The following is a 14,451-nucleotide window of genomic DNA, read 5'->3' on the forward strand; positions in this document are numbered from 1 at the left end:
ATCCTCCATTAAAGCAAGTAACAGTGAGTACAGCAATGGTAATGTGTGTGAATAGAGTATTAGCAATGTAAGCGTGGTTAGCAACAACCACGCTGCTGATGCTAACGGGCTATAAGCTAATAGCGGACCCAGGAGATCAAAATACAACTAGTGATAGCGAGGCGCTCTGATTGTTTTTGTTGCAGAATACAATAGAGGATATATTCACATTATTATGAGAACGTTTCTCATCATTATGAGGCATATTCTCAATTATAAAGAAATACTAGTCATAATTATGAAAACGTTTAATATTATGCTGTACACAATCATATTTTTTTAACTAAATTGTAGCAGAATTGAAGGGGCTTTCTTCAAATAAGTATCATAAATGGTTTTTTGGCCTTTCTCTTCCCGAAAAAAGAAGCAGTGTCCGGCTGCATTTCAATGATATTGGAGACTGAATTTATGTTGAATATTTAGACTGAATATTTCCTGCGCTAATGATGAAGTGTCTTAATGTTAAGACTTTTGCCTTTATTTATTTGATTTGTTTGCTGAGGTTCAGGTTCTATTATTCAATTAAAATTTTACTAAAGTGTGTTTTTTTTTTTACAAACTGCATAAAAGTAAGTATTTTATTAATAAAAAAAACTGAATATAAAAAAATATATATATCACACTCCAGGCTCGTGGGGGGCGGTAATGCGACTTTGACATGAGATGCAGAAGAAGAAGAAGAAGGACTTCGCGTCGCTCGCCGGTGACGTCACCACGCGCGCCTCGGCTTTCTTCTGAGGTGAGAAGCAGTTGACGGTAAACAAACTTCATACAGTTACAAAGTTCGCTCGTTACAGCCGTTCTTCACCGGGTCGTTCGTGTGGTGCACTGCTAAATGTGTGCGCGTGCGTCTGCTGACCGGAATAATCGTGTAGCAGCGGTGTGAGGAACACTGTCACATTCAGTCAGACTTCTGAGATGTGTTCGTGTGTGTGTGTCTCTTGATCGAAAGAGTGATCTGTGAGGAGAAGTAATGCTGTCTAAGTGCCGTGTAATGCGCGACATGTGAGTTCAAACAGGTGTAAATTATTTTTCTGCCTCTGACAGGTGTGTATCCCTCGGTGTGTGTGTGCTTCTCAGTGTCTGACTGATGAATGAATGAACGCTGGAGTGTTTTCATCTCCTGAAGATCACACAAAGATCATGAATGAAGCAGAAGCAGAGTCCTGCAGGATCAAGGAGGAGGTCATCGAAGAAAAGACAGGTTTGTGTTTGTGTTTCCTCAAACAGTTCATCAGATGTGTGTGTGTCAAACACAGTTATATACTGAAGGAGTGAGGAGTCAGATTATATGATAGAGCTGCAATATAATGATATAATAAGACGTGTTCGACGCCTTCGCAAAAGACACAGTACAAGCACATAATATTAATGTTGTTTTTAATGACCCGGACAGCGCTCACTGTTACAGTATGTTCCTGCACAATCAGAGCCTACAGTTTCAGGGCCACAGTTATAAGACCCAGGTGGTTTAGTTTGTACATGCACTGTTTCAAAGACATTTAATCTCAGCAGTATTTTTATTGTATTTTATAAAATGTGTTTTTTTTTTTATTTAATTTTTTTTATTTATTTTTTTCGGTTTGGTCATTTACAGATCATTCAATCCAATCATTCAAAACATAAACACTTTTAATAATAAACTTTTATTATTCAAAATTTATCAGAGGTTAAATTTACACAAAACAAATTACAAATGTACGTAAATCTTTAAACAAATGAAAAATTTGACTAAGTCTTAATTTCTTGAATTATACTGTATATTGATCAAGCTCCTTAAGTTTAATTAATTTGCTCGTTTTCAGGTAAAATAAAGATGGAATCAGAATATGCAGTCACTAAATGATATAGCCAGATATTGTAATGGTTGTAGAGAAACAAGACAAAACTCGAGATTGATTAAAGAATGAATTTATTGACATTTTTATATTTTATAAATATAATTTGTGCAAGAAAAAAACACCAAAAAGACTCCCTTTTCCATCAGTTGCTGCACATTGGCTGTAGGTTTTAACTCTGAGAGAGAGAAATAAATAAGAAACAGTTGTGTAACATGTTAAATTGAAATGTATATCTCTGATTTAACACTTGATTTGAACTCCAATTTGAAATATTGGAGTTATAGAGAGAGAAAGTCAAATATAATGTTCATGTTGCTGACCAGTCTCTCCAGGGTTTAGCGGGGCTTTTTTGTGATTGTTGCAACCTAAAATGCCCTATGTTGCGTGAGCTTTTCCAAAAAATTGCAATGAAAGTTGCGGTGCTTTTTAGGTTTTTGTTGTGATTATACTGCAGAAAGAAAAGTAACAAGGTAGTGGGAGTTGAGAAATGCTGCAAATTTCAATTTTTCATAATTATATTAAGTAAAATATTGAAATATTAAAAAACATTAATTATGAAAAAAAACTAATTCAAAGAACAAAAACACTGATAAATGGTTATACACACATTTTTTTTGCATTTTGAGAAGCAACTGGGCAGGATTTGTTGTGAAAACCTGGCAACCCTGATCTGAACGCACATGCTGGAGATATACAAGCTGGAGATATACTAAATACAGGAGCATCTTTACTGATAAGTTGTGCATGAAAATCGCATTTGATTTTTTGCACAGCCCTAATATATACCAACTTTAACATTAACGATGCATACATTTTAAACTAGAAAAAAAAAGTTTGTTGAGACAAACTTTAAGTTGGCTTGAGAAAGCCTGACCAGAAAGTTTGAAGAAGTTTAAAGAAGTTAGAAATTTATAGTTTAAAGTTAGATTGATAGATTAGTTGAAAGAAAAAAATGATATATTAGTTAGAAAGAATGACAGATAGATTAGTTAGAAAGAATGATATAAATTAGTTCAAAAGAGAAAAATGATTAGATTCGTTTGACAGAAAGAATGCATGCGACTAATGTTTCTAGCATGATTAGCAAGTTACTAGCATGTTGTTAGTATGACTAGCATGTCGTTACCATGTTTCTAGCATGTTTCTAACATGATTAACATGCTGCTAGCATGTTTCTAGCATGTTTAGCATGTTAATAGCATGTTTCTAGCATATTGTTATCATGACTAACATGTTGCTAGTATATTTCTAGCATTATTAGCATTTGACTAGCACGTTGGTAACATGTTTCTAGCATGATTAGCATGTTGTTAGCATGTTTCTAGCATGATGAGCATTCGACTAGCATGTTGTTAGCATGTCTCTAGTGTGATTAGCATGTTTCTAGCATGATTAGCATTTTGCTTACATGTTGTTCGAATTATTCTAACATGACTAGCATGTTGCTAGCATTTTTCTAGCATGATTATCATTTTGCTAAAATGTTTCTAGCGTGATTAACATGTTGTTAGCATATCATTAGCATGTTTCTAGCATTAGCATGTTGCTTGCATGCCGCTAGCATTTTTCTAGCATGACTAGCATGTTTCTAGCATTAGCATGCGACTAGCATGTTGCTAACATGATTAACATGATTTTAGCATGTTGTTAGTGTTGATTATCATGCGACTAGCTTTATGCTAACATGATTAGCATGTTTCTAGCATGACTAACATGTTGTTGACTAACATGTTGTTGCATGCCGCTAGCATTTTTCTAGCATGACTAGCATGTTTCTAGCATGATTAGCATGCGACTAGCATGTTGCTAACATGATTAACATGATTTTAGCATGTTGTTAGTGTTGATTATCATGCGACTAGCTTTATGCTAACATGATTAGCATGTTTCTAGCATGACTAACATGTTGTTGACTAACATGTTGTTAGCATGATTTTACCATGATTAGCATGTTGCTAGCATTTTTCTAGCATGATTAGAATGTTTGCTAGCATGTCGCTAGCATTTTCCAGCATGATTACTGTTGCTAGCATGTTTCTAGCATGATTACTATTTTGCTAGCATGTTTCTAGCATGATTACTATGTTGCTAGCATGTTTCTAGCATGACTAGCATGCGACTAGCATGTTGCTAGCATGATTAGAATGTTGTTAACATGTTTCTAGCTTGTTTCAAACATTTTAGCAACATGCTAACATGATTTTAACATGATAAGCATGATGCTAGCATGTTTCTAGCATGATTAGCATGTTGCTACCATGATCACCATGTTGCTAGCATTTCTGTAGCATGATTAGCATGTGACTAGCCTGTTTCTAGCATGATTAGCATGCGACTAGCATGTTGCTACCATGATCACCATGTTGCATGTCGCTAGCATGTTTCTAGCATGATTACCATATTGTATGTCGCTAGCATGTTACTAACATGATTAACATGTTGCTAGCATGACTAGCATGCCACTAGCATGACTAGCATGCCACTAGCATGTTGCTAGCATGATTAGCATATTGATAGTACGTTGCTAGCATGATTACCATGTTGCTATCATGTTTTTAACATGTTTCTAGCATGATTAGCATGCGACTAGCATGTTGCTAGCATTATTTTACCATGATTAGCATTGTTGCTACCATATTTCTAGCATGATTCGTATATTGTTAGCATGTCGCTAACATTTTGCTAACATGATTAGCATGTTGCTAAGATGTTTCTAGCATGGCTAGCATTCGACTAGCATGTTTGCTAGCATGATTTTAGCATGATTAGCATGTTTCTAGCATGTCGCTAACATTTTGCTAACATGATTAGCATGTTGCTAGCATGTTGCTAGCATGTTTCTAGCATGACCAGCATGCGACTAGCATGTTTCTAGCATGATTTACCATAGTTTACCACGATTTACCATGATTAACATAGTTTACCACGATTTATCATAGTTTACCATGATTTACCATGTTCAAATATGATTTACTGATTCTAGCATGATTTACCATAGTTTACCATGATTTATGATTTATGATCTATGATAGAAAGATAGATACATAGATAGATAGATTTTTAGATAGAATTTTTAAGAATACCGTAACTCAAACCAGTCTGAAAAGATATAGCACACCAAGTCAGAACAGTATGAAGGTCTGACCCGAGTTTGGAGTATGTAGTTTGAACGGTCTAGGAGGAGTTAGTGTCCAAAAATTTTCCGGCCAGAAAAAGAAGAAGAAGAAGAAGAAGTTTAAATAGGATTTCAGTAAGTTGGCTTTCTCAAGCCAACTTAATAACTCACCTTAATTCTTTCAGAGCTTGCAATTGACCTGGACACCATAGCCTGTGTCATTGTGATCTGTCTGACGTCCTGCCTGCATTTCTGCACATCTCATGTTATGCTTTGCGGTGGCAAAATGCTTGTCAATCGAGGATTTCCTTTTGTGTTCTACCACAATGTTGCATGCAGTCTAAAATACCCCCCCCCCCATCCCCCCCCCCCCCCGCCCCCGCTTTCATGCAGGATGCCTGGGTAATGCTTTTTGCGATCTATTGCTGTTATTTTGCTCGGGAAGTGTGAAACCTACCGAACATGTTGCTTTTCTTAACACGGAAAGCCGGAGGTAATTTGTCGACATCAGCTCCAAACGACACCAGTGATCGGTCAAATTTGCGGTGATTGGTTAAAATTGCAACACCAGCCCTTAAAATTTTCGTTGACGTTGCAAACTTCGCAAATTTCTGGAGGGTCTGACTGATGTCTAATTCCAAACTTCAAATGTGTATAATATATAATACCCACCAATTGAATGGTGTTCCTTAGGGATGCACGATCATGATTTTTCATGGCCGATTCCGATACTGATTTTTTTTTTACAAGTAAACTGGCCAATACCGATTTTTTTACAAGCAAACTGGCTGATTCCGATACCGATTTTTTACAAGCAAACTGGCCGATTCCAATACTGATTTCCGATTTTTATTTTTTTTTGCGACAAACAAGAAAGAAGGAAAGTATGCATAAACAAGATTTTATTTGGTATTTAATATGCCAAACTAACTTTAGGCTGTTGAAAACAATAACCGTAACCATCTAAAAATTTACGCCAGTAACTGCACAGTAAGTAGCCTACATTCAATACAAACATAGATGGTACAGACAAATGTCTTTGAAACAAAAAAGCATGCTGAATAGCACTAACTGAAAAAAATATGCATTGCATTAACAGTACTTGCATTTTAATGCCTTGTATTTCCAGGGCTTGCATTTTTAGGTCCTGACATTTAACATAGTTGTTGGTTTAAGCTGTGAATATTTCAATTTAAAATATTTCACACACCTTTTCATAATTAAAAAAATCATTAATTCATATTCACGTTCCAGAATTCACTTCCAAAATATTAAATCGGTTTTAAAAATACGATGTATAATATTCGACAAGAAAATTTCGGTCCATTTTATTTCACTTTCCAAATTCGCTTCCACAAATTCAGTGGTTAAAATTCGGCAGATAATTCGCCCTTTCACATCTGGGAGCTGCAGGAATAGCAGTAGAGCACAGAGGCATGATCTTCATCTGCTTTCAGTCGCTCACCAGCAGGTGGTGCAAGCCATAGATATACATAATAAAGGCCTTTATTATGTATATCTATGGTGCAAGCGGCTTCTGATGAAGACCAAAGCAACAGGTGGATTAAGTAATACAGTTACAAAAACTGATCTGCATAAATGGAGCAAGCGCTAAGCAGAAGTTTTGATTATCGGGGCATGTGGAAAAGCTGATTGTGTGAATGTGAATGTTTATTTCAACATCTTTGCCTTTACCATAGACTGTATAAAGGCTGTTACCCATAGCCTAGTAAGCAGCATTCTCTACCATAAAGGAGATTATAATGGGATTTTACCCAACGCTGAAGTACAGAACTAACATTACATCTGAGGAAGACATATATTGCTTTCGGTTGTTTAGTTTCCGTAACTTTGTGTCATGGCTTGTGTGTCGCTGTGCTGGAATACTGGGGATCCCCCGACGTCACACTCCAGGATTCCCCAATGACGAGTAATGCTTCTCAATCAATTAATACTATGATATAAGACATCAGATCTCAGATTACACTTTATTGATGATTATGCAAACTATATAGACAGTTAGGCAGATGTAAAATATGAACGAACGCTCAAGGTTTCACGCGGTTTCCCTCAGAAATCTGTTAAAGAAAAGAAAACTGATTAACGTGGCTCAGCGCACTAACAGCGATTACATTTATTCACTTAGCAGACGCTTTTATCCGAAGCGACTTAAACTCACATCTTACTGATGAAGCAAATTATATACAGACAGATGAGGATATTAACGCAAGTCACTTAATAAGAAAAACTCAGTGTTAAACTTTTAACAAAAAATATTTTTTTCATAATTATTGCCTCAAGATATAAAATTCGGCATCTAATTAATACAATATATTAGGGATCACCGAAACAACACGGCCGAATTGTTGTGATGACGCAAACAGAAACCGCGACCTGCACGTGCACCTGCATAGCGCAGACCACGAGCTCCCCGCGACATTTACTTCACACCAGTGAGAACATTCTCTCTCTTCTTATTCCCTTATTCGCAGCACTAAAGCGTCTAGTAACAAAGAGATTAAGATGGACCACGTGAAAACAAAGAAAAGTACAGTCTTATAGAGTCTGTTAGCACACGTCTCACTGAGATCTTTTCGGATCCTCTGCACTTCATCGCGAATGTGCTTGATCCGCGTTATAAAGACCATTCCTTGGATTTGGAAATAAGGCAGCGCGCACGAGACATGATCCAGGCCGTGCTGGATGTGGAGAAGCGCCAAGTGCAGGAGACAGATCAGAGCGCAGAAAATAAGACTCGTCTCTGCACCAGATGAGTGGCATGAACCCTTTTTGTCTGATATGTTCAGTGAAATTCTGCAAGAAAGTGCCTCAAATAATAATAATACGTTGGCTATTTTGTTCTTAGGCTACTTTATATGTGATATATACACACACACACACACACACTTGGATCAAACTGGAGAATGGCTCTTGTCGAATGGTCAGGAGGGAGGCCGAGGACATGGCCAAAGCAGCGGGTGCGACTTTGCGAAGCCAGGCAGGATGCTCTGGGCTAGCACATGCGGGCTCTAAGCACTTAATTGGAAATCCGCTGGGACCACCTGATGTTCTCAATGGTTCTGAGAGCCCTGCTGTTAAAGCAGTCTTATCTTGCAGCCAGTGTCTTATTTAAGGGCCAAGTCTCCGAGTCTCTCTTGTGGGAGATAGTCTGGTGCCGCACAGAGTGGTTTCCAGAGAGATTGCAAGGCTGACGCAGCAAGGGTTCTTCTGCGGGTAATCTCTGTTTTTAGGTCCCCGTTATCTGTCACTAATGCCACGTTTCCACCGCAGGAACATTACCCAGGAACTAGGGACTTTGGCCTGGTACTCGATGTGTTTCCAGCGCAGGAACCAGGAACTAAATAAAGTTTCGAGTAAAAAAATGCCCTTCAGAAAGTCCCTGCTGGCGAGGTGGTACTTTTTCAAAGTTCCAGAACTTTCGGGGGCGGGACTTGGGAGCTAAACATCCCACGCAGCATTGGTTGAGTTCAACCACCATTTATTCGGAATCAACATTTTCTAAATATTACTGTTATTGTGTCATGAAATGTAATTTTAAAAGTATTTCAGGTGAGAATGTAGTTGTTTAAAACTCATGTCTATGGTTTATTTATAAAGACAGTGCCTATTTAAAAATGTTTCTCCGATCTCGTAGATGGTGAGCTCCACTCGATCAGCGGGAGCTCAGTCCTCATGTATCCGCAGAGAGCAGACTCACTTCGGCTAGACCTTCTGATATGTGCCGCTGGCTCCGATGTCTCTTTAGTGGTTAAACATAAAATATAATTCAGCTGCGGGGTAAATCTAACAGGTTTTCTTTGGTCTGTATTCAATTTATCTATATGTTAAAATGAAAATAAAAAAGGCAAATTTATATAATATTTCGTTTCATTGTAATGGCTGCATATACACATATCCCTGAACTAAGTACATTTCTGCAGCTGTTATTATGCTTAAATGAAAACAAAGGAGGCAGTGGTATTTTATATCCTATTTCATTTTATTGTAAATATACAGAGAGGAAAATTACAGGATTCACGTCGTCGCGGACATCACACTCCCCAGTCGTATGCACGAAGTCAGAACTACCGATGATGCACGTCCAAAATCAGCGTATTATTATTATTATTTTTTTTTTAATCAGCGGTACTTTGTATTGAGAAACGCGCAGACCTACGTCACCAGTCTATTTGCCTAATCTACCCGGTACTTTACACCATGGTGGAAACGCAGAAAGCATCAGGTCTGGGGGGGAAAAAGTTCCTGGGAAAAAAAGTTCCTGGTACAAATGTTCCGGGTAATTTCGGTGGAAACGCGGCACAAACTTCTCAGCCTCTTCACTGTATATGCCTAGAGCATCTCTCATCTGGCTGAAGGACGTGCTGAGCAGGATGGAGTCATCATTGTACTCTAGGTCAGTCAGGTGGTAACTGCCGAAGGACACTCCGGGGACCCGCTCACAAACCCTGGACATTAGATGGTCAATGATGCAGTAGAAGAGGTCAGGAGCAGCCACACAGCCCTGGCGAACACGTTGACACAGCTCTGAGCATTGCTATAAATCAACTTGAACAGGGCAATGATCTTGGGAGGATACTCCAGTGAAGTGTGACAGATGGTGTCAAAGGCACCATTCAGATCTATGAACTCTATGTAAAGAAGGCCATCTTTATGGAATTCATAGGTCTTCTCTATCAGCAAGCGAATGGTGGAGATTTGGTCTGTTGTGGAGCAGTTAGGCATTAAGCCAGCCTGCTGGGGACGGTGGCTGCTACTGATGTCTGGGAGAGCACGAGTGAGCAAGATCCTGGTCAAGAGCTTGCCGGGAGTGGAGAGAAGGGTAATGCATCTGTGGTTGCCGCAGACTAGTCTGTCACCCTTACGTTTCCAGAAGGGCAAGATAACTCCTCTGGTCCAGTCGCTGGGAAGCCTCTCTGTTTCCCACAGGTTAGCCACTCAATGATGCTTTCACTGCCTGATTTTAGCATTTCAGCGGTAATTCCACAGATGCCGAGGGCTTTCCTGTTATTAAGTTTTTCTAGAACGGCTCTGACTTCCTCAGGTGTGACAGGGTCTGTACTGCAGACAGCAGAAGGGACTGCAGCGTTAACGGCCGATGAGAGGGCAGGATCAGCCGGGGATGTACTATGCTGCAGAAGGAGGCTAAAGTGCTTTTCCAGCGTTCAAGGCAGTTTGCTTCAGTTGCTATAAAGTTGCCATCAGAATCTTTCACCAGGGCCATCTTGATGCATGGGCCATTACGGGCTTAGTGCAGCAGACTAAAGACACGGCTCATATTGTTGTTATTGGCCGCAGACTGTAGGTGTTTAGCTTTTGCTTGCCAGAACTTCTCCCTATCCTCGACTATAGCCACATTTCGCTGGCGGTTCAGTCGCTGATACTCTGTCAGGTCACCTCGGAGCCAGGCCTCACGCTGCCGATCGATGATATTGAGTGTCCTCTCCGATATCCTGACTGGATGACACTTTTTTTGAAGGTCTGCCAGTCGTTCACCTTGTCGGTAGCCAGGTTATCAAATGTTTGGCAGAAGGTGCAGCTGAAGTCTGTGGCGATGAGTGGATTACTGAGTAGCGAGTAGTCCAGGCGATGCTGAGTCTTGGTGTGCTGGTTGGCTCGCAGCTTTAACTTGAGCTGGGCCACCAGCAGGCGATGGTCTGCTGGCAAGCTCTGCTCCTCGGTACACAAGGCAGTTGGTGACAAACCGCGTCCAGCGTCGAGAGATGATGATATGGTCCAGCGCTTTCCTGGTTCTGCCATCTGGGCTGTACCATGTCCAGTGATGGATAAGCCTCAGGGGAAATCTGGTATCAGCAACGCAGAGGTTGTTGTGGTGGCAGAGAAGGAATAGGTGGTTGCCGTTGTCGTTTGTGGACCTGTCAGCAAAGGTCATGTCGACAGGTGAGCCTGTGGACCGATCACTGCTAGATAGTGGCGTTGGCATCGATGAGGATGATGGTGATATTGTGCGGTGAGGCTTGGCCAACAGCCTGATTTAGTCAAAGAGGGCATACTTTGCATCCTCATTGGGGACATAAGCAACGATAACGGTCATCTTGCTGTGTTGGTGGAGAAAGCGGGCCGACAGTAATCTGTCGGGAATTGTGGAGGGCCTTTGGGATGGCAAGTGCCACGCCATAAAGGCCTGTCTGTCTATCGGGGCCACTCCAGAAGTAGCTATGGTCGCCTGCTGTTGTTTCGCCATTGCCATGCCATCAAACTTCACAGAGCCCTGCCAAGGAGATGTTATAGCAGCAGAGCTCTCGGGACAGCAGGGTGGCAGCTCCGGTGCGAAGGAGTGTCTGGACATTACATGTGGCAACTCGGGTCCTACAACAAAGGTTGATCCATAATCGTTGGTTGGGGGCAGGCTTGGGTCCGTTACCATGTTGGGCAGTCCGGCTACTTTCTCTGATCGGTTTCATATCAAAAGGGTTACTCCTAGATGGGTTGTTAGCCCTCCACAGGATAGTCATTTGGTGGGGCTGCCACCTCACAGCATACCCTGGACAGGCTATTTAAGGAGAAATGGAAAAAAAATATTATTATCTCAACACCAACATGTAAGTTTAATCATGATTTGTGATATTAAATTACACTCTGATGCACTGGAAAGCTTTGTATGGAGAAAGAAAATGAGCAAAGCAAAAGAGTGTGCAATATTTATTGTGTACTAATATCCTAACTGTTGTTTTAATGATATGCAATCTGACATTTTGTAACTTTTCACATTGTGAGAGTTTTTCAGTGTCAGATGAAAGCTATCAGGTTACAATATAATTAAAAAAAATGAGGCAAAAATGCCCTGTATTGTTTTTAATATTTATGTCATGATCGTTAAGAAATGTCTTACTATAATAAGAGTGTTGCTTTCCCGAATGTCAGCACGATCGCTTTTATACAATAGCTCAACTAAAAGATGCTGATTGGTGATCCTCTGCCCATCTTGACTTCTGAGATACACTGCCACTCTGAGAGGCTCTTTTTATACCCAATCATGTTGCCAATTGACCTAATAAGTTGCAAATTGGTCCTCCAGCTATTCCTTATGTACATTTAACTTTTCCGGTCTCTTATTGCTACCTGTCCCAACTTTTTTGGGACTTGACATGATATTTGACATGACATTTCATAATGTCTCCCTTTCAACATTTGATATGTTATCTATATTCCATTGTAAAATATAAGTTGAGATTTGTAAATTATTCCATTCCTTTTTTACTAAAATTTGTACAGTGTCCCCAACTTTTTTGGAATCGGGTTTGTAATGTTATTAAAATAATAATCCAATGATCGGCATACAGCGTTCAAATGAATCCATCAAAATGATCATACTTATTGCTAATGTGTCAGTGTTTCCATTTTCCCTTCATATTTGGTCTTTTTGGCATTTTGAATGATTTAATGATTATTATTATTGTTTTACTTCATTTAGACCTGATGGAAGGGATCGAGGAGATAGAAGAAGTGATTGAAGCGAAGAAACATCATGACATTGAAACTGATGAAACATCCTTGAGTCCCTCGTGGGAAACAAGACCCGAAATATGTTTAATTTGCCCTCAGTGTGGAGACATTTTCACATCCGAAGAAAGTCTTAATCTTCACATAAAATGTAAAAGTGGAATGAAGCCGTATGCATGTGATCTCTGCGATAAGACTTTCAGTCAAAAAGCAAACCTTGCCACACACAAGAAAATCCACACTGACGAGAAGCCACATGCTTGTGATTTCTGCGAGAAGACTTTCAATAAAAAAGCAAACCTTGCCAGACACAAGAAAATCCACACTGACGAGAAGCCACACGCATGTGATCATTGCGGGAAGAAGTTCAGAAATAAAGGAAACCTCAATACACACATGAGAATCCATGCTGGAGAGAGTGAAGATAAACTGCACACATGCAGTCAGTGTGGAAAGAGATTCAGACAAAAACACCGCCTTGATCAACACATGAGAATCCACACTGGAGAGAAACCGCACTCGTGCGATCACTGTGGGAAGAAGTTCAGAAATAAAGGAAACCTGAATATTCACATGAAAATCCACACCGGAGAGATGCCGTACACGTGTGATCAGTGCGGGAGGAAGTTCAGACATAAAGGAAACCTCAATGCACACATGATAATCCACGCTGGAGAGGGTGAAGACAAACCGCACACATGCAGTCAGTGTGGAAAGAGTTTCAGACAAAAACACCGCCTCGATCAACACATGAGAATCCACACCGGAGAGAAACCGCACTCGTGTGATCACTGCGGGAAGAAGTTCACACGAAAACAGCAACTTAATGATCACATTAAGATCCACACAGGAGAAAACCTGCACACCTGTGAACAGTGCGGGAAGAGTTTCAGGAAGTCCAGTGTTTTCAAAGTACATCTGCTCCATCATTCTAGAGACCGGATCTATAACTGTGACCAGTGCAGTAAAAGGTTTTTTAGGCCAGATAACCTGAGGGACCACATGAAAACACATTCAGAGGAGAGGCCTTACGTGTGTTATTTGTGTACGAAGAGCTTTAGACATCTGAATTGTTTAAAAATACACCAGAAACGACACAGCGGTGTGAAGGATCATACTTGCTCTGAGTGTGGAAAGAGTTTTTATGACCTTTATGCTCTGAAACAGCACCAGACCGTTCACACCGGAGAAAAACCTTACCAGTGTTCACACTGTGACAAGAGATTCAGTATTTTAGGAAACCTGAAAAGACATGAGAGTGTTCACACTAGCTAGAAGCCCTATCACTGCTAGTCCTGTGAAGAGTTTCATCTGATTATCTTCTCTACTCAGTCATACGAATAAGACATGTTCAGATCTGGTGCTTGGGTGCGTGTGCGCGCGCATGGCTTCAGGAGAGCAACCCTACATTTGTGTTGTTTTATTTTCTTTCTTATATATTCATTAGGGTGACCACCCATCCTGCGTTGCGCGTGCGCGCACAGCGTTTGAAGCCCAATTCATGCATCCCACAATTTGAGACTGTCACGCATAATCAATGCTTGCTCAAAAAAAGTTGGTCGCTCTATATTCTCGAGCCCCACGCAGCCAAACGAACATTACTTGACAGTTCAGCACCAATGGCGGCTCCTGCCAGTTCTCTCGGGGGGGCACATGTTTGCTCGATTAATGAGGATAGTTCACCCATTCAATTGATAAATTAACAGCTAGTTAATGATGTAAAGGGAACTGAACTACTATAGTATTAATTAAAAATAAACTGGCATTAGGAATCAATCTCTTGCTCTCCTTATGTTTTTATGTGCATGTTAACAGCAGCAGCAAATAAAGACTGACGCCAGGACGTGGGTTTCCAAAAAAAAAACGTTTTACTTTGATTTCAGTTTAATAAGAAATAATTGAAGTCACATAAATCACTGTTTACACAACTCGCTTATATTACACTGCTCATTTATATCACATTCCTCACTTATA

General features: G+C 40.1%; 2 protein-coding genes across 3 annotated transcripts in view; both read left to right on the plus strand.

Moving 5' to 3' along the window:
* LOC127952764 (gastrula zinc finger protein XlCGF57.1) overlaps window positions 1-14,253 on the plus strand; it is a 71,712-nt gene extending 57,459 nt beyond the window's left edge. The window contains exons 8-10 of one of the 2 annotated variants that reach the window (XM_052551482.1): window positions 668-795; window positions 1,087-1,243; window positions 12,449-14,253. In XM_052551482.1, the coding sequence (XP_052407442.1) occupies window positions 1,138-1,243; window positions 12,449-13,752 (1,410 nt within the window). In that variant the 5' untranslated portion in view covers window positions 668-795; window positions 1,087-1,137 and the 3' untranslated portion in view covers window positions 13,753-14,253. The remainder of the gene's footprint in view (window positions 1-667; window positions 796-1,086; window positions 1,244-12,448) is intronic. The other variant, XM_052551481.1, reaches the window with a different exon arrangement.
* Window positions 1-14,451, plus strand: part of LOC127952760 (guanylate-binding protein 1-like) — a 241,602-nt gene that overhangs the window by 76,167 nt on the left and 150,984 nt on the right. The gene's annotated exons all lie outside the window — the stretch shown is intronic.

This window comes from Carassius gibelio, chromosome B3, assembly GCF_023724105.1.
Source record: "Carassius gibelio isolate Cgi1373 ecotype wild population from Czech Republic chromosome B3, carGib1.2-hapl.c, whole genome shotgun sequence".
NCBI lineage: Eukaryota > Metazoa > Chordata > Actinopteri > Cypriniformes > Cyprinidae > Carassius > Carassius gibelio.